Source organism: Tubulanus polymorphus, chromosome 1 (genome assembly GCF_964204645.1).
Source record: "Tubulanus polymorphus chromosome 1, tnTubPoly1.2, whole genome shotgun sequence".
NCBI classification, from domain to species: domain Eukaryota; kingdom Metazoa; phylum Nemertea; class Palaeonemertea; order Tubulaniformes; family Tubulanidae; genus Tubulanus; species Tubulanus polymorphus.
The window spans coordinates 10,448,814-10,475,888 of record NC_134025.1 but is presented as its reverse complement, the minus strand read 5'-3'; the positions used below and the strand labels follow the sequence as shown (position 1 = coordinate 10,475,888).

General features: G+C 40.2%; 2 protein-coding genes across 2 annotated transcripts; one reads left to right on the top strand and one right to left on the bottom strand.

The window, feature by feature from the left end:
- The first annotated feature begins 449 nt into the window (after positions 1-449).
- Positions 450-9,274, top strand: LOC141915149 (visual system homeobox 2-like). Its single transcript, XM_074806564.1, has 5 exons — positions 450-561; positions 4,064-4,145; positions 5,118-5,241; positions 7,395-7,569; positions 8,888-9,274. Exons 1-5 carry the CDS (start codon positions 471-473, stop codon positions 9,268-9,270), a joined length of 855 nt encoding a protein of 284 aa, XP_074662665.1. The 5' UTR covers positions 450-470; the 3' UTR covers positions 9,271-9,274.
- Positions 9,275-16,990: 7,716 nt separating this feature from the next.
- LOC141901647 (visual system homeobox 2-like) lies at positions 16,991-25,085 on the bottom strand. Its single transcript, XM_074789069.1, has 5 exons — positions 24,635-25,085; positions 20,306-20,387; positions 19,487-19,610; positions 17,748-17,934; positions 16,991-17,347 (listed from the first exon to the last, which is right to left on the bottom strand). The coding sequence occupies exons 1-5, from the start codon at positions 25,083-25,085 to the stop codon at positions 17,022-17,024; spliced, it is 1,170 nt and encodes a 389-aa protein (XP_074645170.1). The 3' UTR covers positions 16,991-17,021.
- Positions 25,086-27,075: the final 1,990 nt, after the last annotated feature.

Here is a 27,075-nt window from a genome sequence, read left to right as displayed (position 1 = left end):
TCACCGGAGATATTTTGATTAACTAACCGGTTTTCAGCCACGTAACAGCTCGCCAAACTTTACTGTGTTTACATACGTATAAGAATCAACCGCTGACTGTTAGTATAGTACGGCGAAAAGATTACGAGAATCTGTTCATAAAAGGTGATAAAACGATAAGAAAAAAACAAACAATTTTCATCGACGTCTGCTGCGAGATATCTGCGGAGAAAATGATGAATTTGGCTTACCCGTTACCGCATGGAACCGGGGCCGGAGGAATAGTCGAAGCGATTTCGAATACCTACAACTCGCATCCGCGGTCATCGTTTGCTATTCAAGAACTTCTAGGACTTAACCGGGCCCACGAACGCCCGTTCAGTACGCTGACAAGCAAACATCACGAAGCTCTTTTGACGAACCCGATGTACACGAGCAGGGTCGGGATCGACCCCCATTCGGCGCCGGTTGTATCATGGCCATCGGCGATCATGGCGCTGTCGAGTCCTGCGCATTCAGTACAGAGTATGCTGAATCTAAGTCAAAACGGAGAACTCTACAGACCACTTTCAGAAAACCGAGGTAAGATTCATAAATATCCCATTGGTACTTCGAATCGCTTTCTTGGGATCGCTGGTGAAATTTGTACAACGGTTTTTAATGTCGATATATACGTAAATATACGAAAAGGTTAATTATTTTCATATATTTTTCAATTGTTTATCGTAAAAGATGCTATGAATTATGGGCATAAAAGATTAAAAGATATCATATAAAAACTGCAGGACCCGGAGAGTCTATAGCAATCATATTTACATAAGCGTTCATTTTCATTCAACTCCATGCAGAGATCCAATTTGCATCCTCTGGAACTGTTACAAAGGATACAAATTGCGTCTCTGTTCACGTAAAACAAAGTTATATTGGACATCGAACTTTTTGTCAAAAAAGTTGCCAAATTCTGACCCAAATCTCTCCAAATATGTATTTGGATTGGTTTTGGAGGACTAAGATGTATTAAGATGAATCCATTTGCGTATATTTGGGCTCGACAATAATCTACTGGCTTGTTTTTTCAAAGACCTACTAGACGAAATTGAATTAAATACGCTCTATTGAAAAATCATCGATCGTCATAATTGACCAAATTGAATATGTTTGTCCTCGTCATAGATAAGTTGACAAAAATGTAATGCCCCATTACTGTGCTGTACAGCGGCGACCGCTGTGTCTCGGAATAGTCATTCATTACGGCTCTGTTACGCGTGTTTACCGAAATAAGCCAATTTGGACGATCCGAGCGCTGTGTTCGTGCAAGTATATTATCTAGTACGTAAAAACTCTATTAAGAATCACGGCAAGACACTAAACTTTGCGTATTACACATGAAGTAGGTGTTGTCTACATAAGTGTCTATTTCAACTATAGACCTTTCCATTTCGATCTTGCTCTGGCTTATTATAAAATACCCCTGTTAATTAAGGGGCGCACGCAAGCGTCTCAAAAGAGCCCCGCAGGACGGATCTGGTCCAATACGTTATTCGTGGTTTGAACCAATGGGAACTTATTCGCAACTCGCGGCGGGACTTCGGGATTTTAAGGCTCGGGTATATAGCGTACGAATTTCTGGACCAAAAGTACAAAACGACGACGCTCTGTGTAAAACGACGGGAAGCGAATGAATAAAGTGTTATTCGGGTGGTTTAGAAAAGGTAATTGTGCGACAGCGCAGTGGGACTTCCCTATTTCAGTGAGTTTAATTATTTCACTATATAGCCGGGGTAGCCGTGTGAACGGGCAGGGGACAAGTTGAGGTCGACACGTACCTAAGAATACAGCGTTAGCCCAGTATCTTGGCTCAACAAGTCGCAGCATCAATATCTTACGTCCTTGTTTACGAGCTGAATTTTCAATGTAATGTCCTCTGAAAAAATGTATGGAGATATTTTGAAGGCTTTATCATCGAAATAGTCACAGAGTTATGTCTTTATTCTTTATTTCCCCTAATTTTATATTTGATACAGTAAAGAATTCTAAGATATATATATATTTATATCTTGTTATCCTTAAGTTCCAAACTTTCGTTTATAATTGAAGTCAGAGAGAGTTTACGACAAGGCCATTGTGCACGCTGAAAACGTTATTTATTTGCAAAATCAAGTATTAGTTTTTGGTACTGCATGGGCAATTGCCATTTGAATCGTCTGACAACTCAAGAATTCTTCCTCGGAAATAGATTTCAATTGAATTATGAATTTAGGAAAACCTAAATATGATGTCGACACTTGACGCATCCGCAAGGGTGGTATTAAGGAGGGTTGATACTTGTCTCTCTTCCTGTATTGTGTGTATATGTGTTACATCAATATCAAGAAGCCGTTTTCGCTATTTCTCCCACTGCGCGATATTAATTAATTCGTCATAATTGCGGAGACAGTTTAGTGTTGGTTTTAACATCATCGTCAGTGACAGTTCAAATAGTGATTAATTGGATATAATTGAAACTGTGATTGCGTCGTTTGTGATCCCGATACAAGTTCCGTACTCGAGTGCAACTCGTCGTCAAACACATGAAGTTCCATCCGCCTCTCCTCTTGTTGTGTTGACGAGCGCGATAACTCGCTAAATCGATGATAAACTCATTGCCTAATAGACGCTTCTGTCCTCTTGAAAAAATTACTATTTTCCATATGCGATGATCGAGAAACCGCGGCCCCGAATATGGACTTATGACTTCGTCATTCACTGACATCGTGATAAGTTTCTTCTCCATGCGATCTACTTTCAGCAAGGTCGTTGGGAATTCGGTAATTCTTTTGAAGAGATGCAATATCTTATTCAGTAAATTTCTTGTTGAGTGAACAAGTTCTGCGAATCCATCATTAGTATTTGCAAAGGATTTGTGTGCATTTGTATTTCAAGCATTTCCATTTGATTCATTTGGTTAAACGCTGATGGAAGACTACTTTCATTTTAATTGTGTAGCGCAATCTTCCCAAATTTGACGAGATTGATTAGCAAAGATAGAACCTAGAAATGTTCAAGATTTCATTAAAGTGACCTATAGATATTATTGGTATTTTCCATTAGGTGTGAGGGGCCGTACGCTCTCAAATTATGAAGCCTATTATACTGTAAATTCCATTGAAATGGCGGCTTTTGTCCTCTACATCATTGCTCAATACTGAAATAACATACAATGAAATTTTACTGATATCTTGCGACTTCTGTGCGGTAGTTTGTTCGATATTTTTGCTTTGCCCTCGATCAGCCGCTCCATATGAACCTGCGGGTGCGGGTGCAATTGCGTAAAAAATCTCGGCCAATTTTACCGCTCCGTCGCCCGTCTTATTACCATTTAATCAAGTTGCTTTCTGCATTAGTTGCAGTTGCTAATACGCACAACAAAGATTCTCGGCGTTAACGGATCGCACTAATATGTCCGGATTTTTCTGCCGATTCGGCAGTGGTCACGCAAGCTACATCAAACACAATGCCGTTCGAACAGCGCCAATGCAGCATTTACCAACGAGGCGTGCATTTGAGCGCCGTAACACGCGATGCCTATGATTTAACTAATTAAGCATCGGATAATGAAATATCGTTGTTAAGATCGACAGTATACAGACTTAGACGGCGACTGTTTCTTAAAAAGAAATAAGATTTGTTGAATACTTTTTGCTATGACGAGCTGTCTCCATACACCATAAATCCCATCATCAAATTGCCTTGATTTCATTCACTGACGCTTAACTCAACTTGAAGTTTTTTATCATTTCCACTGTCATATCAGTGATGCCTATCAAACGGAGGCCTGCAGTCATCTTTTCTGATGGGATCTCTTGCTCCGTTCTGTTTATAAAACGAGATGCATGTCTAGTAAATATTTGACTACTTATGCTTTGCTGTGATCTATAACAAAATAAACGCTGTAGCTTTATTTTTCACCAACATTAGCGTTCAAAAGAGTAGTTGTCTTAGTACTCGGTCGTGTACAAACAACCCGTGCAAAGTATAACAACCATTTTATAAAACTGAAGTGAAAGTCCGTGCATTGTCATGAAAAATACATTTTTCATTCCAGATACGCTCGAGGAATGTCACGAAGTTAAAAACCTACAGCAAAGTCTTTCGAACAAAAAGAAGAAAAAGAAGCGAAGACACAGGTAAGATATTGATTGTCAAGTTGAAGAAAACTGTTTAGTAAAATAATCCCCAAACCTCCAGGGCACAGTTCTACGTTAAGATTTGATTTAGGAGTTAACTAATTGAAAATGAACTAATTCACAACTGCGGGGGGCAACTGGATCAGGGCCATGTTGCACAGTCATGACTCAAAAGTGGTCTTAAGACTGGTCTTGTTGTTAGATTGGTTATGGAACTACGATGGTCTGGGATGGTCTAAACCTAAGCCATGACTATGCAACTGGTTCCAGGTTTCTGCATTTGAAAGATGTCTGCCTGGTTAAATTCTAATATGTACATGATGTTGAAACATGATTTCACTCCGGGCAAATCGTACTGAGAGCTAGACTTGATGAAAATATTTCGATTCATATAAAAACCGTCGCCTATTTGCAATCTATTAGCGCTTGTGCTCGCACCACCACCACCAACTGGGGCATCCCTGGCATGCCCGTTTTTCATAATTAATCGCCGAAAGGAATATGGAAATCTTGACGACGCCTTTTAACGGATTAAGAGCGCGGGAAAGCGGCTGTAGACAATGAGGCCCGGTTTGATTTGCCGGTCAGCCAGATAGCATGACTAACGCGCGTTCTTTCCCATTTCCTCGCTTATTTCCTAATTATTCGAACATTTTGTGGGTGTAAAGCGTCAAATTCAGAAAAACCAGGCACTGAAACTTATGCGCCAAGTTGACTGGAAGTTATAAAGGATCCATTATCATTTATAGCACAGTCGCGGCTGTCGTTAAAAAAACCGCCTACCAAAGAATAGGCCAATTTCTTAAAGTTTTCCTTAATTATATGCGCATCTTTTTATTCATTGAAAATTCGATTATTGCCCTAGAGTTCAAATAAGTCCGTTTCAGATGATAACAATGTCACTGGAATTTTGAAACATAGGCTTTCGTTGCGATTTCAACAGTTTTTTCCTTATTTTACTGTATCACACAGGACGATATTCACTAGTTACCAGTTGGAAGAATTAGAAAAAGCATTTGGAGATGCGCATTATCCCGACGTGTACGCGAGGGAGGTTTTGTCTCTTAAAACCGATCTACCAGAAGACCGAATACAGGTAAATAAATCTTTAATTTAAACTACAGGGCCCGGCTCCACAGTTGTGATTTAGAGTTAGAGTTAAAATCAGTTCATTTTCAATGTTTTAACTCTAGGGTCAAAATTGACACAGAACTGGATCCGATTTTTCTCCTATTCTTTCCGCGGAAATCAGTCCAATATATATTTCAAGAGCATTAACAGATCGCTGTTCGCGTATCTCGCGAATTTTAACAGTAACAACCTGTCTTGGTCATTAAAGGTCATTAAATAAATCGGCATCAAACTAGATAGAAAATGATTAACGTATACATCAGATAATATTCTTCCAAGTTGATAAAATTTAAAATGGCGAAGGAATAAGTATTAATCATAGTGGATGCGACGATGCCAGGATGCACTCTTTGGGCCGGAATTCTTGATGAAGTACCCAAACACAAGAAGTCTTATCAAATAGTCTATCCAGTTTTTCCGAAGTGGATCATTGAACCTGAACTCTCAGGTTCGAATGAGTTATTTTCTAAAGAATGATTCATAAGTATTTAATGATGGCATACGGACACTTAACCTTATCCCTGAAATTAATCTTTTTTGCGTGCAATAACATTTTATGATGTCTAATTACATATATGCACGCGATAGTAATGAAAATGAAAACTGCAATTGATGCTGCAGGTTTTGCGCTTTATCACTCGATTTCTGAAGCGGGAACAAAAGGATGGCGGCGCATTGACCGTTGTTCAGTCGATAACGCGATAAAAAAGACAGTTTATGCCGGTATCCTCTCCCGCCGAGAGATCAATCGGGTATACGATGCGGTTTCGTCCAAGCTGACTGACTGGAACATTTTAATTAACGATGATCAATTTATTTCTGATGCGGTGCCTTTATAGGTGGCCAATTTCGATTGTAATATGCGGGCTTTGATTCCGAATTCGGGTCGGGCTTCTCGGTTCATTGTTGCGTGTTTGAAGCTCTTGGGAAAACGACACATTTTGAACGGTCTAATTAGGAATTTTCACATCGCAACTTATGTTCACATGGGTTGCTCTATTTTGTAAATCGGGTAGCGTTGCCGCATATCCGTAATATAGCTAGACATTATACGTATTTGACAAAATTTTATATATTAGAAACTCGTTCAGGCGGAGTTGTGAGTTTGAAATATGTCAGCTAGTTTTTCTCAGAGTTTGTAACATCTGTTGTGTATAGGACAAGAATTCACGAAACAACGAATTTCGTTGTATAAGAACTTGCGTAACTTCGATTATCAGAGTGTGCGGTGTGGTATTGTAACGAAAGCAGAAGAAACATCTTGAAAACGATGATAATTACTTACAAGGCGATGTATACCACTTGACAAATCGAGGGCATTAGAAAATCTTCGCTAATAAGTGCCATCAACTTTGACGAACGAAAGCCTGTATCAGGTACTTGAGATGTATCAGAAGTAGCTTATAGTTCATTGACTTCAGTGTCGGGCGTGACCAATTCAATCTTACCCCCAGTCGTCCAAGTCAATGCCGGTTGCTTGTGACACAACGCCTCAAATATAATTGCCTTTTGTACGGTCGTGCTTTTCTACTCGTTCGCGAGGTAATTAAAACAATGTCGACTTGGCGAAAAACGTGGCGGACGATCGATCCCGTCCAAACCCTCGATACCCCGATAATTAGGATATTACGCCCGTATATTCTACCTGGTAATTGGCAATTTCCATTGAGCGTCGATATTCTAAAGATTTCCGGACAAGCGCCGAGCTCTTCGTGACGATTTCCGATCTTAGCATCGTTTGTACGTCGTTCCGACAAATTTGACGCCCTCGTGTTACACATTCACCAGTCACCGGAACTTCCTATTATACTCGTACTTGAAAACTACGAAGTTAGAAGAATGGTCTCTTCACTCGCGCACTAATATATCAATAGCTTACTTAAATTCGAGATAAAACCATTATTCGCTACGACAAAAAAAAAGAATCGTGGATATCGATCGCCAGTATATACAAAAAGTTCGGATCAAATGCGATCTGTAACTAATGCAATAATTGACTTGCGTTTTGTAGACAATGTCGACTTTGTTTTTCGCGTTCGTTTGAACTTCGACGCCAGTGTTCTTTCATCTCGTTCGATATTCAGGTAGCTTATGTTTCCGACGGGTATGTCGTTACAGGTGTGGTTCCAGAATCGCCGAGCGAAGTGGCGAAAAACCGAAAAGAAATGGGGCAAAAGTAGCATCATGGCCGAGTACGGCCTGTACGGCGCCATGGTCAGACATTCCCTGCCGCTTCCGGAAACGATACTTAAAAGCAAAGACGAAGAAGAGGAACCCGCTCCGTGGTTACTGAGTAAGTAACGTAGTTCATTTCAACCTTTCTTGCTATTACACCAACGGTTCCCAACCATCAACGTCCAGCCAACACCTTTGTTACGAAGCAACCAAATTCGCTTAAAAATGTCAACGTCGCACTTAATATCTCGTACACGTTTTATTCAATAGAATTATGTTTGTCGGAAATGAAGCGGCAACCATTGGCTACCATTTCTTGTTCGACATTCTTTACGGTGATTTTTTTTCTTAATGGCTCGAAGACAACTTCAATTCACGGCGCTTTCTCGCGCGGAACGCCGCGTCTCACGATCTCCGAAAATGGGCTGGTCCGAAACACTTGAGAAATGTTTTGGCTCCATGAAGTCAGGCTGCTTAGAAAAGTCCAGTCCTCTTATGTGCGCGTGAATTCTCCCTTATAACCCGTGAAGAATAAACACTAAAACCCCTTCATTAGACTACGGATCCTATATTTGAAAGATGGCCCAAGGCGCTCGGCGATGACGATCTATTGTCGCTGCGCATTCAAAACCATGCGAATTGCATTTTGCTTCGGGAGCTAAGTTTTGGAGTGAACATATGCTGTTAGAATAACATAGAATACGAAATTATTTATAGTCGCATAAAGACATGATTAAATCAGCCACTTAATGAAGCAACACGGATTTCTATTCGGTTTATTGGATGTTCTGTTGTAGATGATTTGATACACCATTAAAATCTGTGTGAAGCATTTAATCTGCTATTTACGAGCATAATACGAAAATAGTTCGTCAATTTCATACGCATTACAAGATGTGTCCTAACCCTCGGGTGCTTAGCACACCTGTCCGTACTCAAAACCTAAGACAGCCCGCATTACCTTTTCGTTCCTTTCCTTTTTTTAAATGAATCAACCTTCTTACAGCCCCTCTTCAATAGCAGTTCAATTAGTCGAAATTTTTCCATCTATTTCACTTATCGAAAGCGATAACCTTACACATTGTACATTCAAGGCGATAATCTTTCCGCTTTTTCTTGACGAGAAAAGGCAGCACCTGTTTAGATACCTACTTCGGTCATATTTTCACCATCACCATTTTGACAAAATGGGGATATTTTCATATCATTTCTTTAGCGCTATTTTATGTCTTTTCTCAAACCACCATGGTTTATTAATAGCTGCCACGGTCATGGTATAAAAAGGCGATGAATCAAATTTTGGATAAAGCCGCTGAAAATCAAAATGACCGTTGACAAACCAGACCGTTTAATGGTTAATCCTAAAGATAAAGGGAATATATATGTCGACAGCTGGACTCGGACATTAAGAACCTGTTATATTATTTATTTTTTAGGCATGCACAAAAAATCCCAAGAAGCAGCCGAAAAAATGAACGCCCATGATTTATCGGTATCCGACGAAAGTTTGACCGCCGACAAAAACGAAAGGGACAAAAACGAACTGAAATCGGAAAGCATCGCCGCGTTGCGCGCTAAAGCGCAAGAATACAGCGCGAAAGTTCTCGAAGCGATGAAATCGGCGTCGCACGCAGGCGCCGATGCGGATGCGGAATCCGACACGGACGAAATAATAAACGTAACGAACTCTGCTAACGATTTATCCCCGGACTCGACACGGCCGAATTACGTTCCGAATAAAACAGGCATTTCCGATAGCGATGAAGATAAGGGCGACAACGATGGCGATGAAGATGAAATAGTGGATATGGATAGCTGATGAATAGTGGAGTTTGTTAATATCTCAATCTTAATAAACAATTTTCGATTATCTAAATGTGCACACGTTATGTATACTAGTATCCAAGTCATTGTTTTCGTTTAAAATAATCGTTGGATAAGGATCATTTTATCCGTCGATAGTCCTGTATATGAAAATTCGTAGTATTTTGTCGATTTTGAATCGAGTGAATGGGCGTCATTGTATTATTTATTGGTTAGAAGCTAAATAACGTATTTGTGATTTTATTTTCAACGCTCTATTCAGATTTCTGTGAATATACGTGTAAAGCAAATGATTATTAGATATTCTAATGGATTAAATGTAAATAAAGAATATAATTTAATGTTTACTGCCAATGAAGTATTCGCTTTCTTTTTTCTGATTGATTTTCATAATCGTCGATATCTCACGCGTCGGTTTAAGAAAAAAAAGTTACTTCCCAACAACACTTGAAAAGACTTCATTGATACAATGTAACAGGTAACGTAGCTGTTAATTACGAAATCGTCAGAAGATATGATTTTCCGGAGAAATTGGGTCTTTTTTATGGAAGTGGAACTAAATTCTCGAAAGTGAAAATTTGTGTAAGGTACCCAACGGCCGAGTCCTGGGGCGGGTGCAGGAAAACCCTGTTAGTGCTAACCGTGGTTAGTACACTGTGGTTAGGCATGAATGGACGCAGGAAAACGCTGTTAACTACCCACTGTCTTAGTACGGCCTCTTATCTGGTTAGCGTAACCACGGATAAGCCAATAACCACGGTTAGGCTAGCAGGGTTTTCCTGCGCCCGCCCCTAGGAGTACTCGCACAGAAGATTTTCGCAACCTCTAGCATATTTGGTGAAAAATTTGTTTCTTTTTCCGACAATTTGTTTTGAACGAAAACGAAAAAATCTTACCAATTAGTGAATCTTTTGAAATCGATGCTCAAAATTACTTAAAGCCGGCATCGGGCGGAACTTCGTCAATGAACGGGGAGGGGGTGGGGTTATTGGAATCCCCGAACCCCATACGGGCCTGTTAAAATTTGTGAAAATTACAAGTTTTACATTCAGACGACGTTACCGCATTCCACGTCTATTCATTTTTTAAATTCGTTGATGATACGGACACATGTTGTGTTCCTCTTTCTAAATTCGTATATTCTTCATATATCTATTGAATTCGAATGCAGTAACGGTGATACGTCAGCTCCCGCCGCGTGATACAAAGGTGCTCAGCGAAGGCTAATTTGCTTAGAACAAAATTGACATTTTTGAAGACGTGAGCTCGTCGACGCACTAACGAAGCTAGTTAGGGCGTTTAGTCATTGGTATCTACGGCGTCATGACGGTCTATCGCAACTGACGGAAGACGTGACCCTCTTTAATGCTGCTGCTACTTATGGCTAACGATGTGTACAGTTGACGCCGGTATTAGCCATATTTGCAGCGTTACAGGTCATATTCAATCCGAGATTTCTAAGATTAGCAAGCACCGCACACAAAGGCCTTGCATGAACAATGAACCACCCTCTTGATTGTACGAGTAAGTATATTCCTATATTTAGCAAAAACGCGATGCAAATGAAGCTCTTTTTTCCGAGGAGTCACGCACACTCGGCTTGACCACCGGGTCTTAATCTGACACGAGTGATTTTTGACAACGAAAAAGAAATATGTAAAAAATATTTCGTCTGCTAGCACGGAAATTATTCTTTACATCTTGAAGTTAAGTCAATGATGTGCCCTTTCTACGACGCGCCGTGTGGCTCTAAGTCCAAGGTACCCAGCTTATGAAATGTTGCCATTGCTCCTAGCTCTTACCGTAAGGTATAGAATCGTATAGTCGCAGTTACGTTTTTTTTACCCCTTGACTAGATAGACACTTAGATAGATCGGTCGACTACTTTTTAATCTTCGGTAAACTCGAAATCGCAATATCTCTCGTGTGTCAGCCTAAAGACTCTTGCCACTCAGCCAGCGGGTCTAGCTAATGCTAATCTTGTAGCGCCACAAATAAAACGAAGAAACGAAGAAAATGATTTACTACGAAGAGGACGTGTATGGAACAACTCTAATGCAGAAAACCCGTCATCGTTGCTTTGCAGCTATATTTTTCTTTTAATCTTCATCATCTCGTCAGTTACAAGTGGAGAATTCGCGACGGTAGCAATCAATAACTTCCTTGAATCTTGCCGGAATATTTTCTGAATGAAATCAACTTTCATGCGTCAGGCCGAATTTGCAGTTATAGCTGTACACTAGGTTTCTATAGACGAGGGTATAATTCTCCTTCCACATGCCACCGAGGCCCCGATACTCTGCGGGGACCTAATTCTAGTTAATCTAAACGAGACTCGACATGAGGCGCGGCGGTGGAAAATTTCATCCATAATGCATGAGATACTATCTGTTTGCGATGTTTTCATACGTCGATTATCTTTCCCCTACCCCCGTGTCCAAGAAACACACAACGGCGTCAAAACCCCAGATCGCGTCTAAGATTCGCGTCGGGGATTTCGGCTATGTTAGAATTTCAGTTGGCATAATAGTATACCGTGCACAGTTTCTGAGATACGTTGCAGAATATAATGACAAAATTTAGCAAGAAAGCGCGAATCCGGCGTCGACATTTCAAGGATCACGCTTGAAAGAGCTGAACGTGTTATCTATATCAAATCCCTATATTACTGTGTAGGACCGATTGTATCGAATTGGCGAGAAAACCGTATAGACCAAATCCATGGGACGAAAATAACAAAGGACTCTATAAATGAAGAAACCCGCCTTGCCATCAATCAAAAATCATTTTTTCCACAATACTTTTTACATAATACCGGTATGCTAACTTTTCAACTCATAAGCGGATGAAAAAGTTTACTATTAATAAAAAACCCACTTTTATCGCTAATGATTCTGTTATCCGTTCTTCTAGTCTCTGGCGGACTGGAACTAAAGCACAAACAACCAGGAGATTTGGTGTTCGTATTTTGTACGATGTTTCTTCGTAATTTTTAATCATGGGTTTAACAATGGGCATCTCGCAGTGTTTAACACGCGGCCTTTGTATTGCCTAGTCGTTAGACGCGTTCTATCAAAACCGAAAGCGACGCTATATCATTACGAAATGAAAACACCGCACTATAATTGACTATTTTGTCGAGGGGCTTCAGTAAATTTGTAGATGATAAGCGAATTGGCTGAAGCCCCGTAATTGACCAATCTAGATTACGCGGCGACGCCAGCGTCGCAGCGACGGACGGCTTTTACCTCAAATTGGATAGATGCCCCGAAAGTGTTGATGAAAAGTAACGCGATATACAGTAGCGCCTTCCGACAAACAATTGATAATTTGCTCAAGTAGTGACAGTCGTGGCTGGAGACGAGTACGGAAATAACTACAAGATGTTTGGATTTAGATAATATGTTTGGCCATTAGCATGGACGTATAGACTAGATTAGCCAAGTCTATATGTTCACGATCTTAGATTGTCACCGAGGCGTCACCTCAGACCTGGTGCGGTCATAATTCAGCAAGCGTATGGCATCAGACCACTATTAGGTTGTAGTTTCAAGATGCGTAGGATAGAGGACCCCAAAAATAGTACCTAGCATAGAAAAGAGGTCCCCCATAAATGTTCCCATAGTTCTTCTACGAATAGAATATGTAACAAATTACGGTTATACGTATGGAATTCGTCGGTCCTGAGAGACTGATTGATGATGAAATAGGGGATTCTCTGGACTTTTTTGTCTAGAGTAAAGGTACCAAACACAGTGGGGATTCCTTTCAATATTCGGTTCGGGTGTACTGGCATACCAGCTGTACTGGTCAGAACTCAAAATTTTTTACGTTGGTGCGTACCCGGCATAGCGTGAACGGTTTTGGTATTCATGCATTGCCATCTGAAAGAAAAAATGTCTCTAGCTTTAAATTTCTGTATCATTTAGGCCTACTAGAAAGGATGACGATGGTTTGTTGTCATTGTAGATATAAGGCCTGCCTCATACCGAAGAATCTTTCTAACGCATAGTATACAATTCATCTTTCATCCACAAAAAAAACTAATTTCATCAACCGCAGTTAAGCATTCATAATCCTACGAACGCGGACAAAATTACCTATTATCATGGCATCCCATTGTTCCAGCTGCATTTTAACTTTCAAATGGCTAATAAACTTAGGCACATAAATCATAACAACAATAAGCGGTATTTCATAAGGCATATCCAATAAAAACCAGTACGGCGAATATACGGAAACGATTAGCCTTCTAATTAAATTTTGCAGCAGACTTGAATGGACCGGCTTTGGGATTGTAACGAGGATGCGATGGTGACGGACGGGTGACGCATTAATCAGACGAAAACCGTCCCGATAATTATACACTTGTAATTCGATATTCTTGAACAAATTGAATTTAAGAAAATCACTTCTTTCCCGTTCATCTAATCGAATGAGATGATGATTTATCATGGGAAAACGCGCACAATAATATTATATGTCTAACACCGACTGTGGACGCATGTTATCGATACCCTCCGAACCGACACGTGCAGCTAACCAGTTTCTTGTGCGTCGTCTGGTGGTTGATCGCCCTCTGACCAAATGTTGATCTATTTCTCTTGTACCGTTCATGCAGACGGATGACAAAACACGTCTGCCATTGTGTTTCAATTTTTGTGATAGACACTCGACGGGGGGCTTCGTCGTATTATGTATATACGTATAGCCTATATTCGCGATGTGAAATGTTTCATCGGGAATTGTTGTTGGAAAAATAGTCTGTTAAGTTCTGCATTCACACAGTCAAGTTCCTATAGCATAGAGTCTAGTATTTAGCCGTTGCACATCGTCTGGTATTCAGACTGCCGGCATAATTCGATGAAATAATTTTCGCATGAAGTCGTGCAATGCAATACATTAACCTTGTCTATGTTGTTTAAATAAAAGGTATTTAAATTCTGGACAAATCATATTTGGTGAAAAGCTAAAAACACCGGGGTTAATTAAATGATTGCAATTTGTTCATCAGATTTCCCTAGATGAATAATTTACCGAATTGTTACTTAGTGTTTCGCAGTCGTTCGTCGACAAATTAACAAATTAAATCCGCCGTTTAACCATTCACCACATTATTGCTGATTCTCTGTGTGTGTGCGTGACGTTGTCATCAGCCGAATCCCTGTAGGCGACGGCCACATGCACCCGATCGCGCGTTTCTCGCTACCCGAGACCGCCGCTAGCGCCAATCATGTTGAAGTTTAATATCGTCTGATCGGAAGAACACAGAACGCTTAATACCTAATTGATTTAATAGCAGGAAACTTGTCAGCCCCAATAAAATAGCTTATTTGTATCATATTGTCAAAAGAGTGCTGAAATCTGCCTCACGCGGTGATGTTTGCGGATCACTAATTTGCTTGTACAGATTGGTCGGCGGCCACGCATCTTTGGTAATTTTTCAGATCTCTTGATTAATTTGGCTGTATTGACGTGCAGCCGAATCCCCACCGGGGGGAAAGCGTACAACGCTTAAAATAATTAATCATATTACCCGATCTGTAATTCCTTCTTCCTGGTACATTAACGGCACCAGCTTCGAAATTCACATCCTTGGAACCTTGCGAAGAATTTGAAATGGTGGTATAATTGTTTTGGTGGTATAACTGTTTTCTAAACTGGTACTAGGACGAAACAAGAGCCTATACACACAACGTGGCGAAAGTCGAGAAAGAGGTATCTATAATCAATACAGCCGGACATTATTATGTATAGCTTATTAGCCTTTCGATTTTCTCATCCTAATTTACTCACCTGGCTTATTAGTGGCTGCTAATTGGAAGCTTCGTACGACAGTTCGTCGACCTTGCGTTCATATCAAGCTACATAACAAGCTTAAGATGTTCAGATCCTATGAACTTTGGCCGATTCTAATGGTGATATCTCACGCAGAGCTGTAATATGCATTATTTCTTGCAGAGGTCATGTAGCTTCACGATGCTTTCAAAATTCGTGTCGCATTGCGAATTTCAGTCAATTGTTACGAATGTATTTCATTGTATTTCACCATAGATGAAATATCATTTATCCATAATTCCAATAGATTTCTATGGCGATATCAAATGGCGTTCGTGTAGTTGTGATACTTTATTTTTGTGTATTTCATCTTAGATTCCCGATTTTTTTCAATAATTCCTGTGATATGTGCGGGTTTTCTGAATTTGATTTATCCAGGATATTTCTCCCATTTGTGGCATGAACGTACATTTTAGAGACGATTACTTGATATCATTAATATACTATCGATCAAGTCATATTTATCTCATTACTTTTGAACTAGGTCCAGAAACAGGAATTCATCGCAGAACTATCAGAAAATTCAACTGATTCTAACGAATGGATAAAACAGCAAGGATTCAAGTTTATTTACTCAAGGAACGCCGGGTAGCGAGAGGCTTCGCGATAGTAATAATACCTCGCGTTGGGATTTTTGCGCTTGTCGATAAAACGCGAAGGAAATCGAATCGATTGTACTGGATACAATATGGTTACCATTTCTTATTTACTTAGATTTGATCCGCGAGGATATATTCCCGGACGGAGCTCGTGCTGCGAGCGAGTCGATAGAATACAGAAGTGCTCGCTGCGAAGTAAACGTGCTCTATGAAACATTAAGAGCCTAATAATTGCCCCACACACATGAAATTCACGTATACGTATGTTCGAATCGCTATGGGTTTCCCGAATGTTGGTTGGCCGTGCCTTCGAATCTGAAACTGGGTCCACAGTCGGAACTCCGAAGAAAACTACACTTTGAAGTACGTAACTAGAAAAATATGCACTTGGCCAACTTACAATATTTAGTACAAAACTTCGAATAAGTATATATTGGTTATAAGCAATTGGTTATTGCAATAACTATTTTAGTGAAAAGGTCAAGGTCACTTTTGTTGGGGACTTCCTCTGATTAATCCGAAACGCGGACAATTTTTTCTCATTTACATCGTTCAACTCTCACTCGTTCGTGAGTTTTCTTCATAGGTTACACGGTGTGAACCCAGCTCTATCCTTGAGATCTGAACATTCTGAGATAGATTTCATCCATACATAAAAGTCTAACGAAATGAGTTTTCAAAGCTGCTCCTTACAAAGAGTCCGGGTACGGAGGTAATGCGTCTGAAATCCCAGCGCGTCATATTGGACGAACTCCGGTTTTCGTAGCTAGTCGACTAGTGGCCGGAACTAATAACCGACGTAACGCATTTCACTATGTCGGTCATCTCGAAACTGGTCCGAACTATACAGCAACCGTCCTCAATCCCGTGATCGACATTTTTCGGACTATAGTCCGACTAACTGACATTCGGTTTCACCATGGACTATCCATGGTTTCACTTAGTTCGGCCATAGTCGACTAACTCTGATAACCGAAGTTCGCCTTGGATGTCAAACGCTGGTAGTTGACCGAAGTAAAAGGTCACAGTTCACTGCTACTTGGCACGTCCAATATGACGCGGTGACGTCCAATACGTGTGACGCCCATGCATCATCTCTATAGGTAAATTCGATTCACTTTTATAACGACGACACTCTGATTTCCATTTATTCGCGAAGTAAGTACACATACAAATGTACACAAAAAAATCTTTATCAATATTTATCCGACGATACACACACATTACGAAACACAGAACGAGGGAGTTCTTCCAGTTCTCAGAGCTCATCAAAGTCATGTTCATTATCAGGCCTAGCGTTTTTGCGGAATCACCTATTCGGAGCCATGCCACCGTACTCGGAATTTACCCCGAGCCCCCCGATGAGCAGATCGTGTGACGTATCGACGATCATGTCTGACGAGTCGAATCGATTGAGCAGTTTAGCGTTATGTTCCTGGGCTTTGGCTCTTAGAGCAGCTATACTCTCAGTCCGTCGATCGCTTGATCGCACGTCTTTGCTTTTGTGATCGTTGTGGTTTTTGTTGTCGTTGTTATTGTTGTTATGCGATGGATTGTCAGTATCATCCGAAAATGCGTCTGCGCCGTTAGCCTCTTTCAAATGGTCAGCCGCCTCGATCGATTTCTTGTGCATGCCTGCTTAAAAATGGATAATGATGGTTTAGGACTGTTTCCACACATTTCACACGCTTGTGTCAATAGTGGATCGGTTCTATTTTGGCTTAAAAAAAAACACTTTTCTTAATAGGGAATCGAATCAAAAACATCAAAGAACCATTGCAGGGGCGGATCTAGGGTCTGACTCAGTGAGGGGTGCGCCCCCAAAATAGGGCATATCATATAACTAAAAGGGCGCCCAAAGAAAGTTCATGGGAAAACATTAATCCCTTTTGGAAATACAGTGGACAAACATTTTTAGGCATCAGCTTAATATTTTCATTCTCCCGCGTAATTTCAGGGCTTGGCGTTTTAGGTGGTGCATGAAAGACCTTGCACAACTTCTGCGACCACTTTTATCGAATGAAACTGAACTTACTTAGCAACCAAGGAGCTGCCGAATCTTTGAGATCGCCGACGTCTTTGGCCGAGTTGACAATAGTTTCCGGTAGGGGCAACGAGTGACGGACCATCGCACCGTACAAACCGTACTCGGCCATTATGCTACATTTTCCCCAACGCTTTTCGGTCTTCCGCCATTTAGCTCTTCGATTTTGGAACCAGACCTGCGCGATAGAAATATATTTGATCAGCAAAATGAATTACGAAAAACTTAATGGTATGAAATTCATACCGTTTTTTTTTCTCTCATCGGCTCGATGGATTTGGAGAGTGCCTTTCGCTGAAATTATTCGCTGTTTTTATTCGTGAGATAAATTCGATACGGTGGTGACGTCATCGTTGCTGCTCGATTTGCCGATGGCTACTTTTATTTCGATGAGAATCTGATTGGGAATACTTCTACACCATTAATTGAAAACGAAAGGCACTTAGCCTGTCATTCGGTATTAGGCTAGGTCTGCGTAAATTCCGTAATGAGTGACACAAAGCGATGAAAACCACTTTCAACTCAGCCATCGTTTTCCTCTTGCTACGCCGCCAAACGCGTTCGCACGGGTCGGTATTAGCAATTACACGATGGCAAGTTTGCCTGAATTGCTTTTATACAAATTAAAAATCTCCCTTAATCTCGGCAAATTGATTTAATAAACTCATTAGTTGTCAGAACTTGCCGAAGCGTCGTTGGCAAGTTGTCCGTTCAGTGCCGAAGAAATTTAGAAAATAAAGTAACGAAATTCCTGATTACGTATCTTGAAATTTGGCAGTTTTTTCAAAATATTTGTTTAAAATCGCAGGAAAAGAATGTGTTTTAGGATTATAACTCAGTTTGCTACTTTTAAGTAGAATTCAGTCTGCTGGTTTAGATAGCTCGCTCGCGATATCTGATTATTTCAAGAAATGCGACCAAGAAATCAATGGCGTTCGCGTCGCAAAGCAAACATCTATTTTGTCTTCGCTTGTTTGCCTGCGATGGCTTCTTATGATTGTTCGATGAATAATTAAAAAACATCTATCACCGGTATATTAATTCCGCGAACAATTACTCACTATAGAGCAATCTTAAGACATGATTAGTTTTTAATACCGTCAGATGACGGGAATTCGGTCCCCGACCGATCGAGCGATGTTTCGCGCGTCTCGCAGTTGCGCGGTCCGTGTGACGTGATTAGTGATAATTGAAAAATTACCATGATCTGGGAGATGACATTGGAACGAACAAACGCAGTAATTGAAAAATAAGTTGTTAGTACGGTGTACTCGCCAGGGAGTTAAGCTTTAGAGAAGATTAGAGCAGTAATAATTTAATTCTCGTGCAAGTTATCGCAATTTGTTGTCGGAGAACGCGCTTGCACCCGAGATTGGAGGACACGTTCTTCGCCCGATCGCATGAATCCGTTCATTATGCGAATCTTAAGATCGAGCAGTGCCCTAAATCAGCGATATTGCTCGCAAAATCGGATCCGCATTCGTTTACGTAATTCGATGATTTATACTCGAAATGGTGATTTATCTGCTATGCCTAAAACCGTTCAGATTGCCTCTGAATTCTGTTTATCAAATTATGATTGAAAATTTTTTACGACTGTTTCTTTGTATATAATAGGTTCTGCTTTGTCCGATGATACAACAAACAAGGCGCATGAAATTTGATGGAAAATCACATATTACCATTAATAATGGTAACTGTTCAGTAGAAATCGCTTGATAATATATTACCTGAATACGATCTTCGGGTAAATTCGTTTTCAAAGATAGAATTTCCCTCGCATAGACATCGGGATAATGGGCATCTTTGAACGCCTTTTCTAGTTCCTCCAGTTGATAACTTGTAAATATCGTCCTAGAAATATAAAAGACGGGAACGTAAAAATTTCCATTTTTCTTTTCGAGATATTCGTTACATATAGGATTTACGTTTGGGGTGGCTGCGTAATATGATTTCCGTCCATTCTTGCCCGGCAGATTGGACTCTTAGTTTACCCATTTGTTTTGATTTCGACTCTCTTATTGACACATCTATGTCATCCATTAGGTGTTTTAAGAATGCGACGGACGGACAGATTCCGACGTCTTGTACACGCTCCGTTCGCGCGAAGCTTTGTTCGTCTGTCCCCCGTTCACGTCACATCAGCCACTGCTGTATTTAACTGTAAGATTGATAGCAATTGGCCGCCATATAATCTAATATTCGTTTGATGAATTTCGTTGAGAAATTCTCATCGCGGTGCTCTGGGCGAACTGTGTGGGGCAAAAGACTCCTTTCCTTTTGTTCGCTCCGAAAGCAAGTAAATGTGTTTTCACAAACAAATAGTTAATACACGTTTACAGAAACAACCAGGATGATCGGACAAATTTGTCACAGATCCATCCCTACAGAAATACTTCTTGCATCTGTTGCACTAAAATTAATTTTAATTCTATTCGGTTTTTAATGCTTTCTTTTATCTTTCTCCATCGTTCGCTTTTATTCTATAGAATTCTTGCATCTGGAATTGGTTTAAGCATAGCATGAAAGATATAAGTTTGCATACCGACCTATGACGCCTGCGTTTTTTCTTTTTTCGTTCGGCAGATGGCGTTGAGTAGGAATTCAGTTCAGTCTTGTCTTCATCTTGGCCTGAAACGAATACAAAATATCGTTTTCCTTTCACATCTATATATCCATACAACCGAAAATTCACATAGAGTGTACTTTTGATACAACTCATCTTCTAAACCTTATATATTGGACTCTTTTCATGGGTGATGGAGAATCTTTACGAATGCTTTTCTAAACAGAAGTGAAAATTATGTTTATGAATATGTATATCATCAATGAAATGCAATATTGTGCTATTGGAAGTGGTAAAAAGTGGGGAAAATTGAAGTGAAAAGTGAGTATAAAGGCCGGGTCGTTCATAAAAGAAGTTATCAAATCCAATATCGTCACATGCTATCGATTAATGGATTAATGCTTTATACGTTCAGAACTAGGAAATGTAAGGAACAAACTGTAAAAGCAGCACTTGGCGGATCTTATTTTTGAAACGCATGAACAACATAAATATGGACACAGTCTTCGTAATTAAGGTTCGATAATAATGATAATGGAAACGCATTTTCATCAGTTTTCGCCGACGGAATTATGGAAAGATGATGTTTTTTTTGTTCTCGGTATTGTAACCAGCATGCGGACTTATGATAGCTTCGTAGCGTATATGAAATAATGCCTAAGGTTCGCCGGAATATACGATCGACTGACTGCGATGGTGCAGGCGAATGGTTAGACAAACACTAGTTTGGATACGGTGTGTTTGCAAACACAGAAATAAATAGGTAATTTCCGATGAAAATTAATGATATTTGTTGATCATTCTCGATCGCCTCGATCAACGATACAGTTCGACGCAGCTTTCAATAATTACCTGGGAAAGATAAACAGGCAACTATCGTGCCTCTGGGATTTCAGAGCTCGCTTCGACAACGCGGTGTTTCACCCAGAGCCAATATAATTTACAGCATATGGCAATTTGCCTCAAATGGATTGTTAAATCTGCAGCGCAATTTGTTGACATACCTTGATTGCGTTTTTGTTTAGATGATCCCCGTAATTGATAGTCGCAGAACATTAGCTAAATGTTTCCTCGTTTTTAGTTTCTGTTTGACAAAAGTGAGAAATGTTTTTCATCGCTTTTGCCAGACGACAATGCCGCCGGACTCTACTGTAATGATGGGTGCTTGATGGCGCCCATGTATACTATCGATAGTGGCTCGGAAGGGTATAGTGGATTTTATTATAAAACGATCAACTAGAGTGCCTGGTGCATCGAAACTGTTTTTACACATCCCGATACGGATAGGACCCAGTTCCACTTGTTGTCGTCCTCAACGTATTTGAACATGAACATCATCACAAAAAAACAAGTGCCATTCTCATGCTTTATGTAGTTTATAACTGGTTTATAGATTTGTATCGTGTTTATCGAAGTTTTACATTTTTTTCACAATAATGCAAGCTTTTTAGGATTTTTTTCAAGCAGTTCTCTGACAAACGACACACCAAAACTATCTTCAGATTGAAATAACGGTCATTTATAAGTTTTGTTTATCTGTTTATCTTCACCTTGAAAAAATCACAAAAGTTACAGTTCTGTAGTGAGTTATATATTTTGGGGAAAGTATCCATACGTACCGCCATCAGTAAATGCAAAATCTGGTCGACAATCTATTACAGAACGAGAAGATGTCGCGTGTTACTTATTTCATTAACTGATGATGACATATTAGCCAGGAAATATTAGAATACATTACTGATCATCGTGTTTTTGAGGACGGCTGTAGTCCGTCCGATCAAGTAGGAACAAGTGCCGTTACTGGCATGTTGAAATTGTACTTGAGCGTGTGGTTTGAAGATTAGGCAATCAAGTCGAGTCGGTCGAGAGCTTCTAAAGCCATTCCAACTGATAATTGCAAATTATGGAAGGAAATATTAGGGTAATGAATTTTCTCTCGGAATAAATGGTCTTTAATAAGAAAACTGTTTAGAAAAGGCAAGTTGAGTGGTTCATGCGTGAAAGAAAATGCAAATGTCGGCTGCTTGTAGGACTCTTCATCGGCACACTCACACGGCGGGCCGCACGCGCGACAGACGAATACCATACAGGAAATCAATACTCGACATCCATGCGCCCTCGAGATGATGAATTGGCGGCAATAATGGGATCTTTTATGAAATGATGTAAAAAAGTGTAATCTGGGTGAAAGGCTCACTAACTCTCCGTGAGTGAGGCGGTAGATTTATCGTTCAATATAAAATTAATTAACCCATTTGAAATTACGCGAAAAACACATTGCTTCTAGTATATAATTGTTAGATAGATGATAATAAAATGTTTATTAAATTCATGAAACGGCCGTTAACACTATCTTAAGATTATTGAGCAGATGAGATGAAACACGCAAACCGAGTGCAAACCGCGTTGTACGACCTCAACTTGGTAGTCAGTGCATATTAAGGCAGAAAACTAAAACACTGAAATATATACAGCCAACCATGTACGGCACTGAACGATTTAAATCACGGCAATTTAAAAAATCCATATAACTGATTGGAAGAATATATCTTAGGACTGGCACAATTGAATGTGGATCAATACTTATGATGTCATCCTCTTTTGGAAAAATCTCTAATCTCAAATGCGTGACAAAATACTGACTTGAAATTGAATTAACACCTTGAAAAATAAGACATATCGCTCAATATTGTCTACAATAAATAATATAACGTAAGTTATATGATATTAAGGATCAATAAAGTTATTTTGATGACGTAGTGCATATCCCCTCAAAAGTAATTATTTATTTGAAAAATTATTATAACAAAATCTATCAAAAATAGAATAAAGGTTATGAAATACATCTAATTACAAAATAAACGCCAAAATTCACAATTTAAATTGTTATTTCGAAACGCCAATATCGATGACGTAGTGCACATCAACATTATTGTTACGGCGGGTTTTACGGCGTCAAAAAAACTCGAAACAATCTAGAATAGATTGATTTTTATTTGCCAAATAGTTAGTTGTGCGCACTTTTGAGAAAGTAGGTGGTGCCATCTGCGCATAAATTTCTGAACTAACATCTGCCGTCACCACGCAGCCACGGCTATGACAGTTAATGACGCTTTCATCCATCACATTCATCACTGACAATTTGAGGCATTTTCTACTTTAAAAGTTAATATCGCTGCGTAGGATAACATTTTGAATAGAACAGGGGTTTCAATTTTATGCACAGTATTTTCAAAAAGAAAATCATATAAATGAAATCGAATTTGCGGCTGAATTTGAATCGACACCGTAAGATATTCTGAACGAAAGTAATCTACAATTTAAGAAAAGTCTAAATAGAAATTGTCAAATTTCTAACTTCGATAGGTCAAGTAATCCATTTGGATGTGGGTGCCGTTCTCTCGAAGGCTCGTAAAATGGCCACCAGCACAGTAGTGGTACCACACAAGCAGACACACCCGCTGGTTTACTAAGGCAGGGATTTGAATTCTTGTAGAAAAATTGGGATAAAATTCGGTGTATCGCTATCCAGTAACTGACAGGCCGTCGATCTGTCAGCGGGGGACATCTTATACATGTCAAGTCGGCGTACACATTGGATTTTAAGCAAGTATCTTTCAGGTGCATATTCTTCAGTTCATCCTAAACGCCGTATTTTTCGAGGGGTTGAAGGGTGCAGACGATGTCGTTTTTTTGTTCTGTTCTTTTCTTCTCAAAAAGAATCCATACATGTTCGATATCGACCCATGTGAATGACTGTGCCGCCTTGAGCGGTATTCGAAAAATTGTCTTATTAATGCAGGGTTACTTGTCATTTTTAGTAAAATGTAAATATTGTTTCGTAAATTGGCCAGACTGGAGGGCGTTTATCCTGTCAAAAGGCATTTACTATCAGTTACATATCTCAAACATTGTTTTAACATGCTTTGTTAGACGGTTTGTGTTATGGCGCTGACTTGGAGTCGTGTTCACAGTTTCATGTCTCATTTCATTGATAACGACATTTTTGCATTTATTAGTACTGACTTGTGTGGTATTTTACTGTGGAGCCAGCTAGTGCTGGTCCAAAACCGCCAGAATTTGTGCGGTTTCGAGTTTCGATATTAGTATAATTCGGAATTGCGTGCGTAAACAAAAAACGCCATTCCGGAATGCCCCGACTAATCTCTCGACGGCTCGGCGTCTCGTCAGTGGCACTCATAAAACCCGCCTAGTGAATGGAACGGGTGTATGAATGACAGAAAAATCGATAGAAATTGATATTCAGGCGGGTGACTTGAAAAAGAGATAAGCAGCAAAAGTGAAAACCTACCTAGGTTCTGCATTGTCGCTAACGACTGGTGCATGTGGTGCTCGGCTTGGTTATTTCCGAAACGAAACAGGTTGTAGTTCGTGGAATCGGTCCCGTACGAGTGGTAAGCGGCGTTCGGGTTCCAAGCCGCCTGCGATCGCCCGGGCTCGGACGGTAAACAATGAGACGAAGCGTTCCTAGGCCCCAGTAACATTCTTCCAGCGGCCATATACGCCGTCGTAGGGTCCTGAAACATGTGGTTGGCGGTAGAATAACCGGACATAGCTTCATTTTGAAACGAGCAGGCTCTATCCTGAGGTCGACTGAGGCCTAGAATATCTTGGATAGCGAACGGAGATCGTTGTACCGCGTTGGTAGTGAATTTTCCAACAGTGCTGCCGTTTCCACAGTCTAGATTCGTAATGTTCCCAACGTCATGAAGTTGGTGGCTTCCCGGGCGCATCAGGTTCATCGTCACTATATATAATTGAAATATACTAGAACAAATTTTGGCCACGCGGATATTGTCTTTTAGTAGGCCCCGAGTATAAAACAATGCGCGTCCTCTGTCTTTAGGTAAGCGTTAATATGTTTATATACGATATATAGCACACGCACACACGTATCATTAGTCTTCTAGCCGAGGAGCGTGTGATTGCTTACTGTTGTGAAAATGACCTTTAATACCTCGGCAACCTGTCGAATTGCATTTCTTACATTGACATTTGCAAATGATAAGATCATTTAAAACGTCTAAATGCACCGCAGATAATCACCTCAATTATATGAGCAGCATTTTCTCGATGTTCAGTCATTTGATGGCACGCCCACCGCCATTCGTTATTGCCAGTACTACTCCCATTCGGTAGCGATAACGACCAATAACTTGCTTTTCCCGCCTCTCTCGGTAATCTTATTACGCGCTTCTTACCACTTTATACAGGCTTAATACGCCGAGTGGTAAGCGCACGACAAACCCTGGACAGGTTATTCGCATGTTGTTTCTTATCTCGCTATCCTTGTGTCCACATATCCGTTCCTCCTAGTAATTTCAGTCACAAAAAAAGGAATTTTCTAGTTTATTCGATTGAGGTTAATCATTTAGTTGTTTGGTTATCTACCAAAATAGGTTGGGTAATGACCGATAAGTGCCATGCCTAACCTATTGCAAAATTGCAAATTTCGGAAAGTTAATTTCGATGCGATAAACTCATTCTGTATTTTTCTTTTATACAGTATTTTCGTGGCGTTGGAATGAAGTGAGGAAATTTGCATTTCAATGAATGGGAAGATAATTTTCGTACGGGGATTAAGTAAAGAACACGATAGGACTGCCCGCTGCGGGTTCGGGTCTATAGATAAACATTTTGGAAAGTCTGTCGAATCAAAGGTGGCAGCACCGTATAATTCCGAACCATCGTATTGCCGTATAGCGCTCGATGAAACAGTGGTTTCATTTTTTTTCCTCCATGGCGTCTGCGCCGACTGGAGAAAACCTGTCGAACATGTGTGGTGTGTGCTCCTATAGGAGAAAAACAGTAATAAAATGGTAAAATTCTAGAAAAGTTTTCAAGTTGTACACGCAGCAGGCGAGTGGCAGTTCGACGGAATAACGCTTGTCAATCAACGGCGAATTCATCTCACCTTACCGCGCTAAACACTTTAATCATTTACTACGATTCGGTTATAAATAAACACGCTAGTTGCACTTGCTATGATGCCCTCGCTGCTGAAAGCGACTTCAGGTGTAATTCAGATGTCAATGAAATTACCTGATGGCCAATCTCGCGATTCGTCGGTAAATTGCGATGCCTGTAAAACGAGTGTTTTCGTGTTGTATACACAAATGTGCAAAGAATCCAATTAGACGGCCAGTTTTGATGGAATCACAGTAAAAACGGTGGCGTTTGAGTCACATGTACTGTAGTGCTTCACGCTGATTGATTTTTGTAAACCGGCCCATTGTTTTTGAAAGGGATAATCTCAAAACGCTATTCATAAAATACAATCTCCATTTGTTGGTTGCAGTTATACCTAAGCCATGACAATCATTTGTTTGGTGGCAAGATGACGCCATTAAGGGCCGTGCAACATTTTGACATCATGGGAGAACTTCGGTTATCGGAGTTGTCGACTATTTGCAAATTGGTCCGTAAACAGTCAACCACGGAATTGAGCACGGTCGCTTTAGTTCGGACCATGTTCCAAGATGGCCGACACTGTGAATCGCCTTACGACCGAACCATAGTGCGTTCGGTTATTAGTTCCGATCACCAGTCGGCTAGCTACGAAAACCAAAAAAAAGTTCACCGTGGCTGTCGAACCGTAACACCAGTTTTTGAACAGTTTCAGCCGGCTTACACTTAAGTTCTCGCATATTTATAATGTACAATTCTATATAACTACGTTTCGAGCGTCAGTTAGCCGAGAGCAGGATGCGTCGTCTCATTTTAATTAGAACG

What these genes read in the sequence shown, in the direction of transcription:
- LOC141915149 (XM_074806564.1), top strand. Translation starts at nt 471, where the DNA reads ATGGCGCTGTCGAGTCCTGCGCATTCAGTACAGAGTATGCTGAATCTA. An exon ending in ACCACTTTCAGAAAACCGAG is followed by an intron (nt 562 to 4,063) that starts GTAAGATTCATA and finishes TTTTCATTCCAG; the next exon opens with ATACGCTCGAGGAATGTCAC. An exon ending in AAAAAGAAGCGAAGACACAG is followed by an intron (nt 4,146 to 5,117) that starts GTAAGATATTGA and finishes TGTATCACACAG; the next exon opens with GACGATATTCACTAGTTACC.
- LOC141901647 (XM_074789069.1), bottom strand. Translation starts at nt 25,085, where the DNA reads ATGAACCTGATGCGCCCGGGAAGCCACCAACTTCATGACGTTGGGAAC. An exon ending in AGCGACAATGCAGAACCTAG is followed by an intron (nt 20,388 to 24,634) that starts GTAGGTTTTCAC and finishes TATTCGTTTCAG; the next exon opens with GCCAAGATGAAGACAAGACT. An exon ending in TACCCGAAGATCGTATTCAG is followed by an intron (nt 17,935 to 19,486) that starts GTAATATATTAT and finishes TCTATCGCGCAG; the next exon opens with GTCTGGTTCCAAAATCGAAG.